This window comes from Somniosus microcephalus, chromosome 13, assembly GCF_052327205.1.
Source record: "Somniosus microcephalus isolate GS21.2 chromosome 13, FLI_Smic_1.0, whole genome shotgun sequence".
In the NCBI taxonomy this organism is placed as follows: domain Eukaryota; kingdom Metazoa; phylum Chordata; class Chondrichthyes; order Squaliformes; family Somniosidae; genus Somniosus; species Somniosus microcephalus.
This window is the reverse complement of record NC_140999.1, coordinates 155,950,736-155,968,457: the sequence shown is the minus strand read 5'-3', so window position 1 is coordinate 155,968,457 and position 17,722 is coordinate 155,950,736. Positions and strand designations below refer to the sequence as shown.

Below are 17,722 nucleotides of genomic sequence, written 5' to 3'. Positions count from 1 at the left end.
CCTTTACCAACTTTCTCCAAGGTGGTGACATCGGAACAGATTTTGGAAGGCCTGGAGCTTCAAGTTATTTAACTAAAGTCTCCTAGTTTATCTATGAGCTGCCTCTTTAGGGAGATATCCAAAGCAGCAGATTAAGGTCTGGTTTGCATCTCATACGACAAAATCTCTGCTCTTTAAAACAAATAGAATCCTGCAGCACAGAAACACAGCAAGTCCATTTTTAAAAAAGGGGAGGAGTCCAGGAAATGGAAAGGTGCCATATACTCAACAGAAACTGTGCAACCAGTTATAAAGCAGTGTGGTTTTGCACTGTGTCCCTTCAAATAACAGAAAGTCACAAGGCAAGTCAAACCTGTTGCAGGTTGGATTGTCAGCCTTTAGAATTAAGCCAATTCTTACACCGAGATTTAAAAGATACTACACAGAGCTCATTTAGCATCACTACAGAAGCAGTGAAAAAAGCATTTTTGTGGGACAAAAAATGCAGTGGTACACTTTGTTCTTCTTTGCAGCTATTCTGTTAGTTATACTCTACCTTAAACGGAGGAGGAGAAGGTAAGACGAATAACTTAAAATATTTCTTTTCCCTTTTTTTTAGTAAAAGCAGAGAAGCAGGTGAATGCTTGTATTGGAACTTAAATTCCAGGGGACTTTAAATATCCTTTTTCATGTATTTCAGTCTTGAGCCAAACCCGCTGATATTTTGCTTATCCAGTTAAAAAATAATTAAATAGTTACAATTACAATGAAAATAAGAGTAGAGTGTTAAAAGGCGATGCAAAAGCTGTAGAAATTGATAAAAAGATTTATGATGTGCTGTAGCAAGTTTTTGTGATAATGAAGTATATAAATATATATGTGGCATGGAGTTATTGAATGTCAGTAGGCTGAAGGTTAAACCACCCAACAATTTATGGGGCTCTAACCTAGCAATAAATACAGTGAGGAGAGGTATTCCTGCCTTACATTAGTCACTTAGCTCTGCTTGAAATAAGCATGATTTGATATACTTGAAATGATAAATAGTTACAATTACAATGAAAATAAGAGTAGTGTTAAAAGGCGATGTAAAAGCTGTAGAAATTGATAAAAGATTTATGATGTGCTGTAGCAAGTTTTCGTGATAATGAAGTATATAAATATATATGTGTACCACAGAGAGATTTATGTCTGTATTACTTTATAAAGTAAAAACAAAGCCTCCTGTGCAACTCATTGCATTTTTTGATTCCAGGGAAGGTTGCTTGTTTTTAGTTTTTTTACTAATATTCTCTAAGAAGCTCCCAGTCTCTTAATCATGCTCCTTAGTTTTTCTTTACTGATTTTCATTTGAGAACTGATAGACTCACCAACTTGTGATTTCTTGAAATCTCATCAATTTCACCTGACTTGGTTCTATGTGCTGCTTTCAACTGCATGTGGCATGGAAGTATTGCTCGGTGTTGGCTGCAATATTTCCACATTCACTTATTCTTCAGGCCATCATCAAAAATATGGCGTTATTCTTTTGACCAAAATAAAACTAGAAAAAAAAAATCCACAGAAACATTATGAGATGCAAAACAGACAAAAAGCCTGAAATTCTGACTGTGCCATTGCACCATTGGCACAGAGGTGGAGCAGGACATCCATGGAGTGCAGGTCAGCTAATTTAAATAGGCAGAGGCATGCAGGTTGTGCAAGTACACCCTACAGTACCTCCGATATGCTGTGGGGGACATTGGCGGGCGTTCGGCCCCAAATGACTATGAATGGATACAAGCGAGGCCCTGGAAAATATCAGGAGGGGGGAATTTGATGGGTGTAGGGTGGGAGGAGGATTGAGGGGACAGAGAGATGGGGAATGGTAGTGAGGGTGATAGATGCTAGAAAATACTTGGAGAAGAGGCAGACACTTAGTGCAGCAGCATGGTATAAAACCTGCCGTTGCTTAACGGGACATTGGTAGCACTGGGTGGCAACTGGGTCAAAGATACAAGCAGTGCAATTCTGGTGTAAATGGTGGAGTTTCTGGAACAGCTTTGGGCCTCATTGTCCTGTAATTTTCATACATGCATCGCTTTGGAGGCCATTAGCTAAGTCTACCGGAATTTAGTGTGCATTTTAAAAGAGGCGTTAATCCCAGCATATCTGATTTACACCCAAATTCCAGTGCAGTCTACCAGAGCTATCCCACTTTTGCATGAAAATAAACAACTCATAATTTTGGGCCCAAAGCATATAAAGGTGGGAAAGATTTTACTGAGTCTTTTCATTGCATTAGACTTTCAAAGAGAAGCCTTAAGATTAGAAATAACAGTCGGAGATGTTATCATATGAATTTATAACAAATTCCTCTCTCAGCTAATTGAATGGAGGTGTTAATCCATTTGGAATGAACAGATTAACTCCTCTGTTAAAATAGCAGAAAGAGAAATTTGGTACAAGACATTACACATTCGTGTGATAAGATCCAGAGAAACAAAAGATTTTCCTGTCCTCGAGGAAGGCTGCTAAAATGCAAACTGTTACACTAATGATAAGTGGAATCCACTACCTTCTTCTGGTTATTAATGTTATATAATATATTGTGGATAATTCTGACTTAATTAGCTCTTCTGCTTTTCAAATAATGTCTTAATATTTAGATATTTAACTGTTTAAAGATCCCAGTTCATAGTAGAGAATCTGTAGTGTGATTCAAAATAAATGAGCTGACTTTTTTTAAATGTGCTTTGTTCCTTGCCTTTTTTTGGGACCTGCCTACAGTCTTCAACAGAGACCTGTTCTCAGACCAGTTGCACAGCTGCTTTGAATCTGCCCACTGAAAAGGGGATGAGAGTTGCCTGGGGAGACTCCCTCAGATTTTTCAGTCTCTCTGTGATGAAGAGACACAAGTGTTCCACTTGTCACCTCCCACAGAGATTCCTTTCTGTTTAATTGTCACCATGGTGATAACAAAGTGATAATCAGATATAGTTTGGTCGATTTTAATCCACAGTCTTAATATCATCGTAGCTAATTATTTTGGCAAATGAAGTACAAATTTTATTTGGCATTGCAATTTCATCTATTTTTTTTTACCCAGGCTTTTGTGTATTTTATTTTGAAAATGGTACAATGTTTTGTTTTGTTAACTTTAACACAATTGTGAATGCCATGTACATTGTGTAATCAAATAGAATTTTTTACTAAACACTTGTGGAGGGGGATGTGGTAAAATAGTAAGGGATTGGGACTAATTGGATAGCTCTTTAAGGAATGGGCACAGGTACGATGAGCCAAATGGCTTCTTTCTGTGTTGTATGATTCTGTGATTCCATGGAAAATGATGGAAATACCTGGAAATGTCTTTGTGGAAAAGGTGAAACAAGCTTATATAAAAAAGGGGAAAAATAACAAACAAGGGAAAAGAAGGCAATCAGGATGAGAAGCATATCTGCTGCAAGAATATCAGATAACTTTGAAAATACTATATAATAGTTAAAAGGATTCAAAGAATGAACAGAAAGGTCAGAGTGTTGAAGTCATCAGCGGGTGAGGCTTTTGACTAGCAGTAGTCTATTCATTTCTGTGCTAGGTGTGTCTGTAGGTTAAGTTTGAGTCAGCTGTGACAAACTTTGATTTTATTTTTGATGCCGTTATCTCCATAGTCCCTCCTTTGCTCTCAGGTTGGGGGTGGGGGTGGTGTGTAGCGGGGGGGGGGGGCGGATGGGCAGGTAAACATGGAACTTCTGTTTGAATGAGACTGAAACTGGAACTTTTGCCAGTTTTCCAATTGGAGTCCACTTAGTATTTCTCCAATTTTTTTTTAAAAAGCAGCTTTCTATCACCACACCAACCAGTAAAAATGCATTTTTACATTTCTCTCCCTTGAAAGAGAAGTTCATTAGATTCACAATAATCTTTATTTTAGTTTAAACTCTATCTGATTCATACTTTGCTGCTGGGCCATGGCTCTCTTCCTCACCTGATACTGTGCATTACACACTTCTGATGTAAAAACATCTGAATACACGCTAGCAACACCAAATTTAAATAACTGGCACTCATTGCTGAGCTAGGTTTGGCAGACTTGTGGGGTGGGGGGTGGAGTTTGAACTCAATATTGGCTGACTTGGCAGGAAGAGGACCGAACTGAGTACTGGGGAATGCCAACATATCTCATCTGAAGGCTGCGCTGGGAACCGCACAGACTTTCAAGCCGAACCTGGAGGCCGAAGACGGGTGACAATGGTTCCTAGGAGTAAATGGAAGCAGTCCTCCAAAGCTGCATTGATCAACCTCAAGATGATTTGGGGGGGTTATGAACCCCCTGACCTCACCCACTGATTGTTGACATAGGAAGATAGCAGCAAGAGAATGTAACTATTTCCTACCAGCCATCAACCCTACCAATGACCAGCCCTACAGTGGTTAACTCTACCAGCGGTAAACCCTACCATAGTAAATCCTACTGCTGTAGATCATAACAGTGGTAAGCCTTACCTGCCTAAATCTTACCAGATGTGAATCCTATTAACCTAAACCTGGTTAGGCATAAACACTACTAGTGGTAAACCCCACTAATGATAAATCGTAACAACGATAAACCCTACCCTGGCTGTCCTATTGTGAGAGACTGAGTAGAATGGGCCTATATTCTCTGGAGTTTAGAAGAATGAGAGGTGATCTCATTGAAACATACAAGATTCTGAAGAGGATTGACAGGGTAGATGCTGAGAGGTTGTTTCTGTGGCTGGTGTGTCTAGAATTAGGGGGCATAGTCTCAGGATAAGGGGTCGGCCATTTAAGACTGAGATGAGGAGGAATTTCTTCACTCAGAGGGTTGTGAATCTTTGGAATTCTCTGCCCCAGAGAGCTGTGGATGCTGAGTCTTTGAGTATATTCAAGGCTGAGTTAAAGATTTTTGGACTCTAGGGGAATCAAGGGATCTGGAGATTAGGCGGGAAAGTGGAGTTGAGGATGATGATCAGCCATGATCTTATTGAATGGCTGAGCAGGCTTGAGGGGCCGTATGGCCTACTCCTGCTCTTATTTCTTATGTTCTTACCAACCGTAAGCCCTACCACTGCCCTACTGTAAACCCCATCAGCGATAAACCCTACCAGTTGTAAACACTACTTGCAATAAGCTCTACCAGCCATAAATCTTACTAGATGCTCAAAGGACAATTTCTTCAATACTTACTTCAGCGGTGATTGATAACGCCATCAGTAGGGAAGGCTGCATGACTTAAAATGGGATAGTTTGCGCAGGAATGAATAGAAACATTTTGGCCCTTTGGAACTTATTAAACGATGGAGGTTATTATATACATTGCAAAGATAGTAAGCAGTTTTTGATGTATGGATTTATATAATTTAACATTGTAAGAGTTTGTGGCGGTGAAAGAATTAAGAGATATTGGGAGCAGATTTCATCTAACGGCCACCTGTTTTTCACTGGAAAAATGGGCACTAGGCCTCCGAATTTTTGGTGGGAATTTCGCTCAACCAATGTTCGCTGGATGTGCGGCCATCATCATTTTGACTTGAGTGCAATTTAGTCATCCAGGGCACCCGCCAGAAACCAGCAAATGCCGAATGCATATGTAAATGAGGGTCTTGCGCCTGTTTCAGGATGCTACTGCCATTTTCAACATCCTCAGCTCTGGATTTGCCCTTTCTAAAACCCAGCCATATACCCTGGGTGGGACCAGTCAGGAGAGCAGGTGTAGCAGTGTTATTTAAAGAGAATAATTACACACAAATGCAGAGTGCTGCACCCAGCCAGTACAATTGAAGTGTATTGAGTGCACTTCAGGTATTTACACACCCTTAAAACATTTACACAGGTTCTGCTTAAACTTCTAAAAGAAGACCCAATGGAACCCCTGACAACTTTGTGAACCTGGCTTGACATCACAGTAATATTCCAAGTGGTGTGATATGGTTTCCCACACTGGTGCTTAAAGGGACCACTGGAGGCCACCACTGTAGTGTATGTAACGTTCCACCTTTAAGAGTACTATTTTAAGGGTTGCACTACTTTATCTTGGCTACTGTATACTGTGGTACCGGTGGTGACCACACCGGTATATAAGTGCTGTGTAAGGATTTATTGGGCAGATTCGCCCTGACCTTCGAATAGTAAAGTCCTGTTAAAGTTACTCTTGTAGTCTGTGTATTAATTCACCATATAACCCACAGACTTTACAGTGGCGACGAGTTCGATCTTACCCTGCGGCAGCGATACATCCGAAGCAGTTAACGAGCGTCGAGAGGAGGCACCCGCCCTCGTCATTCTGCTGAGAGAAGACTCGAGTCTGCAGAGCAAGGAAGAAGGAAGAATTCAGGCACGAAGCCTTCCATCAGCAACAGGCAGTGATCGTCCCTTCTGCCACGGTGGTGAGTGAGCCGATCAGCCACGAGAAGCAAGTCGGCCACGTTGACTGTGAGTAGGGGGGAAATAAAAAAAAAAAAGAACGGAGGAAGGGCGGTGAACTCGACCACGGTCGGGGGGGAAAGGAGCCGGACAGAAGTCGGGCCCAGAGGCGCTGAGACTGGGGCAGCGTGGGGCACGGAAGCCGCGGTGCAAGCGGGAACGCAGCCGGTGTGAGAGACCGGGCTACCAGCGGGAACGCAGCCGGTGTGAGAGACCGGGCTACAAGCGGGCTGAGAGATGCAACAGCATCGTGAGACAGCTCGACCGCGACCGGCGAAAGGCCGGGCAGCTACTGAGGCCGCGAGGCGCTGCGACCGGGATCGTAAGGCGCAGGAAGAAATAAAAATAAGAAACCGTGGAGAACTCAGCCGCAGCCGGGGGAGGAAAGGACCGGACTGCGAGAGGGCTGGGAGGCGCGATTGGAAGCCGCTGAGGGAGAGACAGAGCCCGAGCGAGCGGGAGAGACAGAGCCGAGCGAGGGAGACCGAGGAGATTCAGCCAGCGGCTGGAACTGTTCGCCGTCAACGGGTTGTCCCCAGCGCCGGTTGCCCTGCCAAGAAAAGGGAACAAAGAACGCACTGAAGCCGGCGCGCAGGCTGCGAACCCCGAAAGCCAGCGGTCGTCGCCCGAGGGAAAAGCTTACCCCTCCCGCCAGTAGGCGGAGAAGAAGACAGGAGTGGGAAACCGCCATTTTGAAAGTGGGCGGGGGAAGAAGACAAGCGCGGGAAACCGCCATTTTTGGAAAAAAAAAGTTAAAGAAAAATTTCGTTGTTGTTTCTCAGGAAGATTGTGAAGATGCCTAAGCGTGGCAACATCAACGAATTCGATTCTGATGTGGAAGATTGGACCACGTATGTAGAACGCATCGAGATATATTGTAAGGTCAATAAGATAGCAAATTATGATAAAGCTCTAACCTTACTAAGCTCAATGGGTGCGAAGACATACGGGTTATTGAAGCATCTTCTATCACCAGCTAAACCGGCGGATCAGTCTTTCGCTAATATTGTTGCTGTCCTGAAGGATCATGTGAACCCCACACCGCTGATGTTAGCGGAACGAGCTAAATTTTACGGGAGAACGCAACTAAAGGAGGAAAGCAACGCGGAGTACCTGGTTGAACTGCGTAGGCTAGCAAAAGACTGTCAGTTTGGGGTAAATCTGACAGAGGCACTGAGAGACAAGTTCATGTGCGGGATGTCGAAGGAAGGAACACAAAAGCGACTGCTCGAAGAGAACGATCTTACACTTGATAAGGCTGTCCTTATTGCAGCATCGCACGAAGCCGCAGCGAGAGGCACGGCGGAAATGCAGCTGAAGACAGCGGTACTCAGTGTGGATCAAATGACTTCGGGTACAAAGAAATGTTACCGTTGTGGGAAGACAACACACGACCAGAACCAATGCTGGTTTAAAAACCAGGAATGTAGAAAATGTGGCAAACTTGGTCACATAGCTAAAGTATGCCGGTCAGGAAAGAAGACCAGCAACAATAAGTCACCGCAGAAGAAGTACAGAAAGGTACATAAGGTGACTGTGAAGAGTCCAGATGAACTGAATTCGGATTCAGACCCCAACAGCAAGGAACTGGGTAGTCTGAGGATTCACAATGTGAGTAAAGAAGCTGACCGACAAACTATCTGGGTCACACTGCAGATTGCAAAAGTCCAAGTGAAGATGGAAGTGGACACCGGATCGGCGTTGACGGTCATGAATAAACAAGATTACAAAAAGTTATTCAAACATATTCCCCTACGGGATACGGAGATAGTATTGCAGACATACACGGGGCATAAAGTATACCCCATCGGAAAGATAAAAGTCAAGGTGAGACACAAGGGCAAAGATCACCAAGGAATGGACTTATATGTACTACCCGAGGGAGGTCCACCACTTCTGGGACGGGAGTGGATCAGGAAAATAAAGATAGACTGGCACTCACTAAACACAATGACGGTAGATTTCGGAAAGAAAGATGTCAAACCTGAACGGTTGTCCAGAATATTGGACGAGGCTAAAGAGGTATTCCAGCAGGGACTGGGAACACTGAGAGGAATTAAGGCAAAAATCAAGATTGCAGAACATGCAAGCCCAAAATTTTTCAAAGCCAGATCGGTACCTTACGCGATACGACCTGCTGTGGAGGCAGAACTGGAAGAACTTGAACGTGCAGGGGTACTGTCGAAGGTGGACTGGAGTGAGTGGGCCACGCCCATTGTTCCCGTCATGAAGTCTTCATCAAGTAGCAAGCCAGGGGGACCGGGGAAGGTCCGCATCTGCGGAGACTTCAAGATCACAGTTAATCCGGTGCTTCACACGGTACAATACCCGCTTCCGCGGATTGAGGATATCTTTGCTTCATTGTCTGGCGGGAAACACTTCACCAAGATAGACCTGGCACAAGCATATTTACAGATGGAGGTCGAGGAAGAGTCACGCCAGTATCTCACAATCAACACGCACAGAGGCTTATATCGATATAATAGACTGGTTTTTGGAGTAGCTTCGGCTCCAGCAATTTGGCAGAGGGCCATGGAGCAGGTCTTACAGGGTATTCCAAGCACTCAGTGTTACTTGGACGATATCCTGATTATGGGAGAAGACGAGGAGGAACACCTCACAAATTTGAAACTGGTGCTCACCAGGTTGAAGGAATATGGCCTTCGAGTTAATCGCCAGAAATGTGAGTTCTTCCAGAAACAGATCTCGTACTGCGGTCATGTCATTGACCAAGAGGGGCTGCACAAGTCACCTGACAAGATCGAAGCGGTCGTGAAGGCCCCCGCTCCGGAAAATGTATCACAGTTGAGGTCGTTTCTGGGGTTGATTAATTATTACCATAAGTTTCTGCCAAATCTATCCACGGTGCTGCATCCGCTGAATGCTCTGTTGCGGAAAGAAGTACCACGGAAGTGGAGCGAGGACTGTAAGAAGGCCTTTCGCAGAAGCAAGGCGTTGATTACCTCTGAGGAAGTGTTGGCTCACTTCAACCCAACGCTACCTCTTCGTCTAGCTTGTAATGCTTCCCCTTATGGTATTGGAGCTGTACTCTCACACAAGTTACCAAATGGCTCGGAAAGGCCAGTCGCATTTGCGTCCCGATCATTGACCTCCGCTGAGCGAAATTATGCTCAGATAGATAGGGAGGCTCTCAGCCTTGTGTGGGGAGTAAAGAAATTCAATCATTACCTGCAGGGCAAGAAGTTTACATTGCTGACAGACCACCAGACGTTGGTGTCCATATTCAACCCTAACAAGGCCGTTTCCACTATGACAGCACAAAGGCTACAGAGGTGGTCCGTTCTATTAGGGGCACACCAATATGACATCGAATACAAAAGGTCCAAACAGCATGGAAATGCTGATGGGTTATCGCACCTACCGTTGCCAATGGAAGAAGAGGCGACTACAGTGGACCCAGTGGAGATGTTCCACTCAACCATAATGGAATGTCTACCAGTAACAAATTCCATGATCGAAGAAGAAATGACCCGACTCTCTCACGAGTCTACGATTTAACGGTGGAGGGATGGCCAGTACATGGCGAACCAATGCTGCCAGCATTTTCGCACAGAAGAGAACAGCTGTCAGTGTGCCGAGGAACCTTGATGTGTGGATCTAGAGTGGTGATTCCACCCAAACTCCAGCAGAAAGTACTAAAGGAGCTTCACGAGGGGCATCTGGGTGGAGTGAAAATGAAGAACCTAGCCAGAGCGTTTGTGTGGTGGCCAGGTATTGATGGAGACATCGAAGAAATAACCAAGAGCTGTCTAGGATGCCAGAAGGTCCAAAACGCGCCACCACAAGCTCCTCTGCATCCATGGGAGTGGCCCTCATCTCCATGGCAAAGGGTACATATCGACTTTGCTGGTCCATTTATGGACTCAATGTTTTTAATCGCGGTGGATGCACACTCCAAGTGGCCGGAGGTAATAAAAATGTCCTCCACCACCACGGAAAAAACCATCACAGTATTAAGGACCATATTTGCCAGGAATGGGCTGCCGGAACAGATCTGTTCTGATAATGGACCGCAATTTGTGTCCGAAGAATTCAGGAAGTTCTTAAAAAGCAATGGGGTCAAGCACTATACGTCCGCCCCATACCATCCCGCCACCAATGGATTAGCTGAAAGGTTTGTCCAGACCTTCAAGAAGGCCATAAAGGCCATGGGTAATGAAGACATAAATCTACAACATAAGGTAGATAACTTCTTGTTGGCGTACAGGAATGCAACACATGCGGTCACAAACCAAACTCCCGCCATGATGTTTTTCAATAGAAGAATAAGATGCCGGCTGGATTTGATTAAGCCAAACGTCAGAAGGGACGTAGAGAACCGACAATTTCAAGGCATGAATGAAAGGCCAACTAGATCCTTTCAGATAGGTCAACAAGTTTTGGCCCGGGACTACCGTACCGAGAAATGGCAGCCGGGAACTATTGGAAAAAGGCTAGGACCGTTGATGTATACCGTGTACATTGGTGAAAGCATAATAAGGCGCCATGTTGACCAGATCATAGAATCATCCACAAAGGCCCAACCTACTCCACAACTCTATACGTCTAATGTTGAAGCAGAGATACCCAGAGCATCTACCTCCGATCCGGTAATACTGGAATCTGATGAACCTGAAACGGTCCTTCAAGCCGAATCGACCTTGCCAGAAGAACCTACTACACCACCGAAAACGACTACACCACTGAGGCGTTATCCGGACAGAGTCCGGAAGCCTCCAGAGAGACTGAATCTGTGAACTGTTTCACATAAAGTTGTATATATGTTAAGATGTTATATTAATGGGAATATGTATATATTGTTAACCTAAAAAGGGAGGATTGTAGTGTATGTAACGTTCCACCTTTAAGAGAACTATTTTAAGGGTTGCACTACTTTATCTTGGCTACTGTATACTGTGGTACCGGTGGTGACCACACCGGTATATAAGTGCTGTGTAAGGATTTATTGGGCAGATTCGCCCTGACCTTCGAATAGTAAAGTCCTGTTAAAGTTACTCTTGTAGTCTGTGTATTAATTCACCATATAACCCACAGACTTTACAACCACCAAAACAGGTAAGTTTTGTAAAAACTACTTACCTGTATGTGGATCTGGGAGGAGCACTCCTGCTCCCCCCGGCTCCACAGCAGTCCCGATGGGAGCTGCCAGCCACACCCACCCACCACGTCCGACCTGAGCGGCCTGAAATTGATGTTAATTTTACTGGGAAGCTGTCTTGGGATGTGCAGCAGGTGTCCACAGCTCAGCAGTCTTATTTAAATGAGGCCCAGAGTACAATTTCAATCGGCCTCGGGCCTACCTGTTCCGGTGCAGGGATTGTTCTGTGGTCCCACCTCATGCCAAGTTGGCACTATCCAATTTCTCTGCCATTGTATCACACTGCTCCCCACTAGAGTGAGGTAAAAGCAACACACTGGATTTATACCATCATTTTTGCAAATGCTGTGAAGTGGAAGCACTTTGCAGATGTGAAAGTGGTATAACAACTACACTCTCAGTGACCCATACAGTGGTTTCTATGCTTTAAAATTGCTTGTTAGACATAGTCTAGATGGATAGACCTACCCTGGTTCACATTATGGTTTCACTCCAATAATATACAGGAGGAGCGGAGGTGTCACCTGAATGGAGCTGCAGGATGCCTCATCAGGATGAACACGCCTTTATAATTCTACCCGTGAGAGACATAATAAAATGACATATTATAAAGGAAGAAACTTACAGATTTGCTGCAAACTTGCACACACTTGACAGCTACAAATCCTGACTGAAGAAAATGTCCATGCTGACTTTGAGTGAGTCAGGAATAGGGCAGTGTGAGCACTCCTGCAGTTCTCCCACCCTGATGAGATATAGGGGGGAAAATTCAGTTGATTTGCACTTCCGCTAACGGGGCGCAAAGCAACTAGCACCTGGGCACGGCACCGCTAACGCCTCCCTTGATATTCAGCGGGAGGTTAGCGGTGGCGGTAACCGTTAGCACCCTACGGCACTGGGCTGCCGGCAATGACGTCATCACCGTGCGCAGCGCCCCGCTCGCGCCTTGGCTGCGTTCTTCGGTAATGCCCCTGACTTACTGCCAGACACTATGTCTGACAGGGTCAGGGGGGCCTACCTGTGACGCAAATTAAAGGGAAGGTGCTGGGCGGCCATTTTTGTTGCTGGCCGCCTGCCAGCACCTGCCCGCTTTGCCGTCCCCGGCCTTCTGTGCAGCCCCCCCGCCCCCGCAGAGTGCCAGCTGCGCTCCGTGAGCCCGGCACTTCTCTTGAGTGCCGGGCTCTTTTACCGGCACTCCAATCCCTGGTGGCCCAGCTGGGCCCCGGGTCGCGCTACGCTAGGCCCCTCCCCTTTAATAAGGGGAGGAAGGCCTGTAGTACTGCGGCACGTAGCACCACGATATTCACTCGCAGCGTCCCAAGAGGGAGGCGGGGTGCTTCGAGTAGCACCCCTCCTCCCTTTTGGAGCACTACCGGTGAATTTCGGGCACGGGGGCGATAACTTGCCGAAGTTAGCGCCCCAAAGGGGGCGCGACCCAATTTTTCCCCCATAGTGTTTTGCTGAATCTAATATAAGTTTGGAGGAGAATTGCCAGGGGGTGCTATTTCTACAGAGTTTAGAAATTATTTTTTTTATGGTTGTGGCAACTACCAAAGTTGCTAAATATTAGAGACTGGCATCAAACAGTATGCTGCGTGTAAAATATCCCAGATGGTGGAGCATCAACTGAGCAAATCTGGCTGGCTGGTGGTCTGAAAGAGAATCAAAGGAGGCAGCAATGAAATGAAACAACATAAGGTGGGAGAGAAAAGATAGAAATAGATGTTCAAGAGAAAGAGAAAAAATACAGGGCGATAAGCCAGAGGCAAAGAAGATCAAGTGAAAATAGAAGAGAAGCAAAGCACCTGAGAAAAGACACAAGAGATGTGCATCTGGTTAGAAAAGTCCCAGGCCCTGGCCTTTGTTCCAAGTTTTGGGAGGGTGGGGGGCCTATTTGGGGCAGAACTTCCATCCACCCCAAACACAGCCCGTTATGTTAGAGGGAATTTCCTCAACTCCAGTCTGGATTACGCCTGGCGGCCAGTACACCAGGAGGATTGCCAGCAGGATATGTGGGACCTACCTAAGTCTTGTCCCAGAGCTCACAAAATAGAGGTGTAATTTCTGAGCCTTCATCAGCCCCCTTTACAACGGGCCATCAAAAATAAATGATTCTGGTGGCTCGGGCACAGAGTTGTATGGCTGGCCAACATTGCTTTTCCAGCCCCACCCCCACTCTGGCAGATGCCCGAGATACACCCATAAGAGCACAAATACCCACTAGCAACATGAGAATCAGTGTACCTCCCTCTGACCCTGGATACTCCAGTGGGGTCAGTAGTGAAGCTTCCCAGTGGGGACATCCCAGCACTTACACTGGGAGTGATGGAGATTGTCAGGTCCGGTTTCTCCGATTCAGGTCTCCATTATTTTGCAGGGACTGCACCTGTCCTGAACTGAGAAATGGCTAGGGTTATGTTGCATTGTAATGTTATTGTCTCTTGTTCTAGTAAGAAAGGGAGACTTTGGTTTCCCAGCTGTGACTGGAGGAGTGGATTCCTCAACTTGACTCTGCTCACATGCATTGTCGGACTCCAAAGATCTCTTCCTGTAGAAGGCATGAAGTGAATGAGACTCTCATTTTGAATGTTTCTGCAGAATATCCAATACTATCACCATGGAGATAACCCAGAGCATTTATTGGCCAATGTCTTGAGGTGGCAACAAAAAGTCACATCGACTTGTAATGAACACAAGGAATGGTCAACTTGTGACTCACCTTGAGGAGATTAGCTGTGTAAATTATCACTGGTCTTATTCTGATCATTATCAATTGGAATTCAGGTCATGTATGGTTAGCTGTCTAAACATTAATGTATTTGGAGCAAGAGGGGGAGCAGGCTGCTCTGGAGGTAGACATGATTATAGAAGAGTTGCTCCAGTTTCTTTTAAACTGATAAGCTTTTCCTGGGGCTCATGCCTTCTACAAAAAGTTGATCTCAGAACTTCTGTTGAAAGTTTTCACCCTGCCGCTTATTCTGGTTCAATTCTTGATACCTGCAGAGACCCATCACCTTTATTTCGAAAAGGGACATAGGTCTGCTTCAGACAGAGCCATCTTCCCACTTCATATATGTTTTTAAAAATTCAACCTAATTGATTAATTTCCAAATGCGTCTACCCTAAGCTGGATGAGTTTTATTAAAACACTCAAATGATAATATTTTCCCATTTATAAATATTATACATATTGCAGTTCTTTGGAACATGCCAATTTGGCCCTCTCACTTGATGCTGGGAAGCTGTTGATTGAGTCCACTGGTCTTTCCTAAGAGTACTACTAGAAACTATGGGGCGGAGGAAAACCATCACTAGTTTTATTGTATTCTTACCCTTGATCTTTCATGGTCACCAATAAGATTGCATCTCCTTCTTTTGAACTGTTCAAAGTACTTAACAAAGCTATGCATTATCTCAGTCCCCAAATCTCCTGCTCTTGCACTAGATATGTAACTCTTTGCTGTGAGTAACTCGCCTGGTTCCATTCTTATCTATCTAATCGTAGCCAGAGAATCACCTGCAATGGCTTCTCTTCTCACTCCCACATCATTATCTCTGGTGTCCCCCAAGGATCTAAGCTTGGCCCCCTCCTATTTCTCATCTACACGTTGCCCCTTGGCAACGACATCCGAAAACACAGTGTCACCTTCCACATGTACGCTGACGACACCCAGCTCTACCTCACAACCACTTTTCTCAACCCCGCCACGGTCTCTACATTGTCAGACTGCTTGTCCGACATCCAGTTCTGGATGAGCAGAAATATTGGGATGACCGAAGCCATTGTTTTCGGTCCCCGCCACAAACTCCGTTCCCTAGCCACTGACTCCATCCCTCTGCTTAAAATCTGTCTGAGGCTGAACCACACTGTTCGCAACCTTGGTGTCATATTTGATCCTGAAATGAGCTTCCGACCACATATCCGCAGCATAACTAAGACCGCCTACTTCCACCTCCGTAACATCGTCCATCTCCGCCCTTGCCTCAGCTCATCTGTTGCTGAAACCCTCATCCATGGCTTTATTACCTCTAGACTTGACTATTCCAATGCACTCCTGGCTGGCCTCCCACATTCTACCCTACGTAAATCTTGAGGTGATCCAAAACTCTGCTGCCCATGTTTTAACTCGCACCAAGTCCCGTTCGCCCATCTCCCCTGTGCTCGCTGACCTACATTGGCTCCTGGTTAAGCAACGCCTCGATTTCAAAATTCTCATCCATGTTTTCAAATCCCTCCATGGCCTTGCCCCTCCCTATCTCTGTAATCTCCATCAGCCCCACAACTCTGCCCCCACTGTATATCTGTGCTCCTCTAATTCTGCCATCTTGAGCATCCCTGATTATAATCGCTCAACCATTGTTGGCCGTGCCTTCAGCTGCCTAGGCCCTAAGCTCTGGAATTCCCTCCCTAAACCTCTCTGCCTCGCTGCCTCTCTTTCCTCCTTTAAGACGCTCTTTAAAACCTACCTCTCACCTATCCTGAGTTCTCCTTAAGTGGTTTGATGTCAAATTTTTTGTCTTTTAACACTCCTGTGAAGCGCCTAGAGATGTTTTACTATGTTAAAGGCGCTATATAAATCCAAGTTGCTGTTGTTGTTGTTGAGTATGCACACCTCCCAGATATCAGAGGGATTCAGGAGAAGACAAGAACACTATGTGAATTATAAGCCTGCAGTAAACTAGGAGCAGCTGGAAACCTCAGGGCTCTGACAACGATCTTGGTGCTGTGCAGTCTGGCATCTATCAGATGCAGAGACATGACTGTCTTGAATCATACTGTGCAAATAGGTTTGACACGCTCACCTGATTAAGTTGGCTGTCTGGTCAATCTACTAATGACATTGGATAACAAGCAGCAACATTGCTGCTCAGCACGGCAATTTGTAATTATCTTACATTATACTCGAGCAAAACTCGAATTGGAGAATAAGTAAGTCAAAAGATGCTGAATTGTTGACACTACTTCACCATTCACTTTTACTGTAGATGTAGGCTGTATTTTAAATACATAATTAATACCATGCCTAGTTGATCAGGCGATCTAGGGGATCAAAATTCTTCTCTTTGCTAATTATAATTCTTTTTACTTATAAGAACATAAGAACATAAGAAATAGGAGCAGGAGTCGGCAATTTGGCCCCTCGAGCCCGCTCCGCCATTCAATAAGATCATGGCTGATCTGGTCTTGGCCTCAACTCCACTTTTCAGCCCGCTCCCCATAACCCTTGACTCCCTTATCGTTCAAAAATCTGTCTATCTCCACCTTAAATATATTCAATGACCCAGCCTCCACAGCTGTCTGGGGTAGAGAATTCTAAAGATTCATGACCTGAAGGGATAATTATTGTCCTAGCCCTACTCGGGCTACCCCAGATCAGGCGTATTCCCCAGATGTTCACCTTCAACTAAAGTTAGAGATAGCCGAATTCTATAAGACGCTTAATTGGGTCTAAAGGTCCAGACTATCTCTCTCTAAAGGAAAGGAATTACTTGAAGATGTTACCATCCTCCAGATAGCACTTTTAATAAGTTTAACTAGACTGTAACCTTACGGATATTATGAGGGTCCGGAAACCCCCCCCCCCCGCACCCAGAACTCTGCAACTCCTCACAAAAGAGTGTACAGAGATTGAGTTTGCGAGTTTAATACAGAAATACTATGTGAGACAATTCTAAAAATATATAGATTTATTAAAGAACCAACATGTAGTTAACAGCTGGTGAGTCAATTGCAACTTTAACAGTTCAAAAACAAATAGCTTACATTTCTTATTCTCAGAGATCCTTATTCTCAAATCTTAACTTCGTTACATTTTTACATTTCTTATTATTTCTAATCCAGAATATCCACCAAAATCAAATAAAAGCACCTTTTGATCCCCAAGACTCAACGGGCTAAAAATTCGGTATCGCCGTGCCAGGTCTTTAGTGCCCGAAATTTTGCGCTCGCCCGGATTCCCGTAGCGCCCGCCTGAAATTCAGTTGCGCCGCCCCAAGACGGAGGCGGGCGCTATTGCAGGGTTTGGCCGCCTCGTTTGGGGCGATGAAAGTCAGTTTCAGGCGTCCAGCTGCCGCTGCGGCACCCGATGCGGTGCGGCAGGCTGGGGTACTGCAGGCCTCCTCCTTCTCTTAAGGAGGAGCTGCCTGCAGCCGTGAGATCGCCGCTGGATTCCCCCAGCAAATGAGCCCGGCACCACG

The 17,722-nt window shown here is 45.2% G+C and overlaps 1 protein-coding gene across 1 annotated transcript in view; it reads left to right on the top strand.

Annotated features, from left to right (window-relative positions):
- Positions 1–264: 264 nt before the first annotated feature.
- The window catches only part of ptgis (prostaglandin I2 (prostacyclin) synthase), a 92,279-nt gene continuing 74,821 nt past the window's right edge, over positions 265–17,722 (top strand). The window contains exon 1 of the mRNA XM_086005410.1: positions 265–555. Coding sequence (XP_085861536.1) covers positions 482–555 — 74 coding nt within the window. The 5' untranslated portion in view covers positions 265–481. The remainder of the gene's footprint in view (positions 556–17,722) is intronic.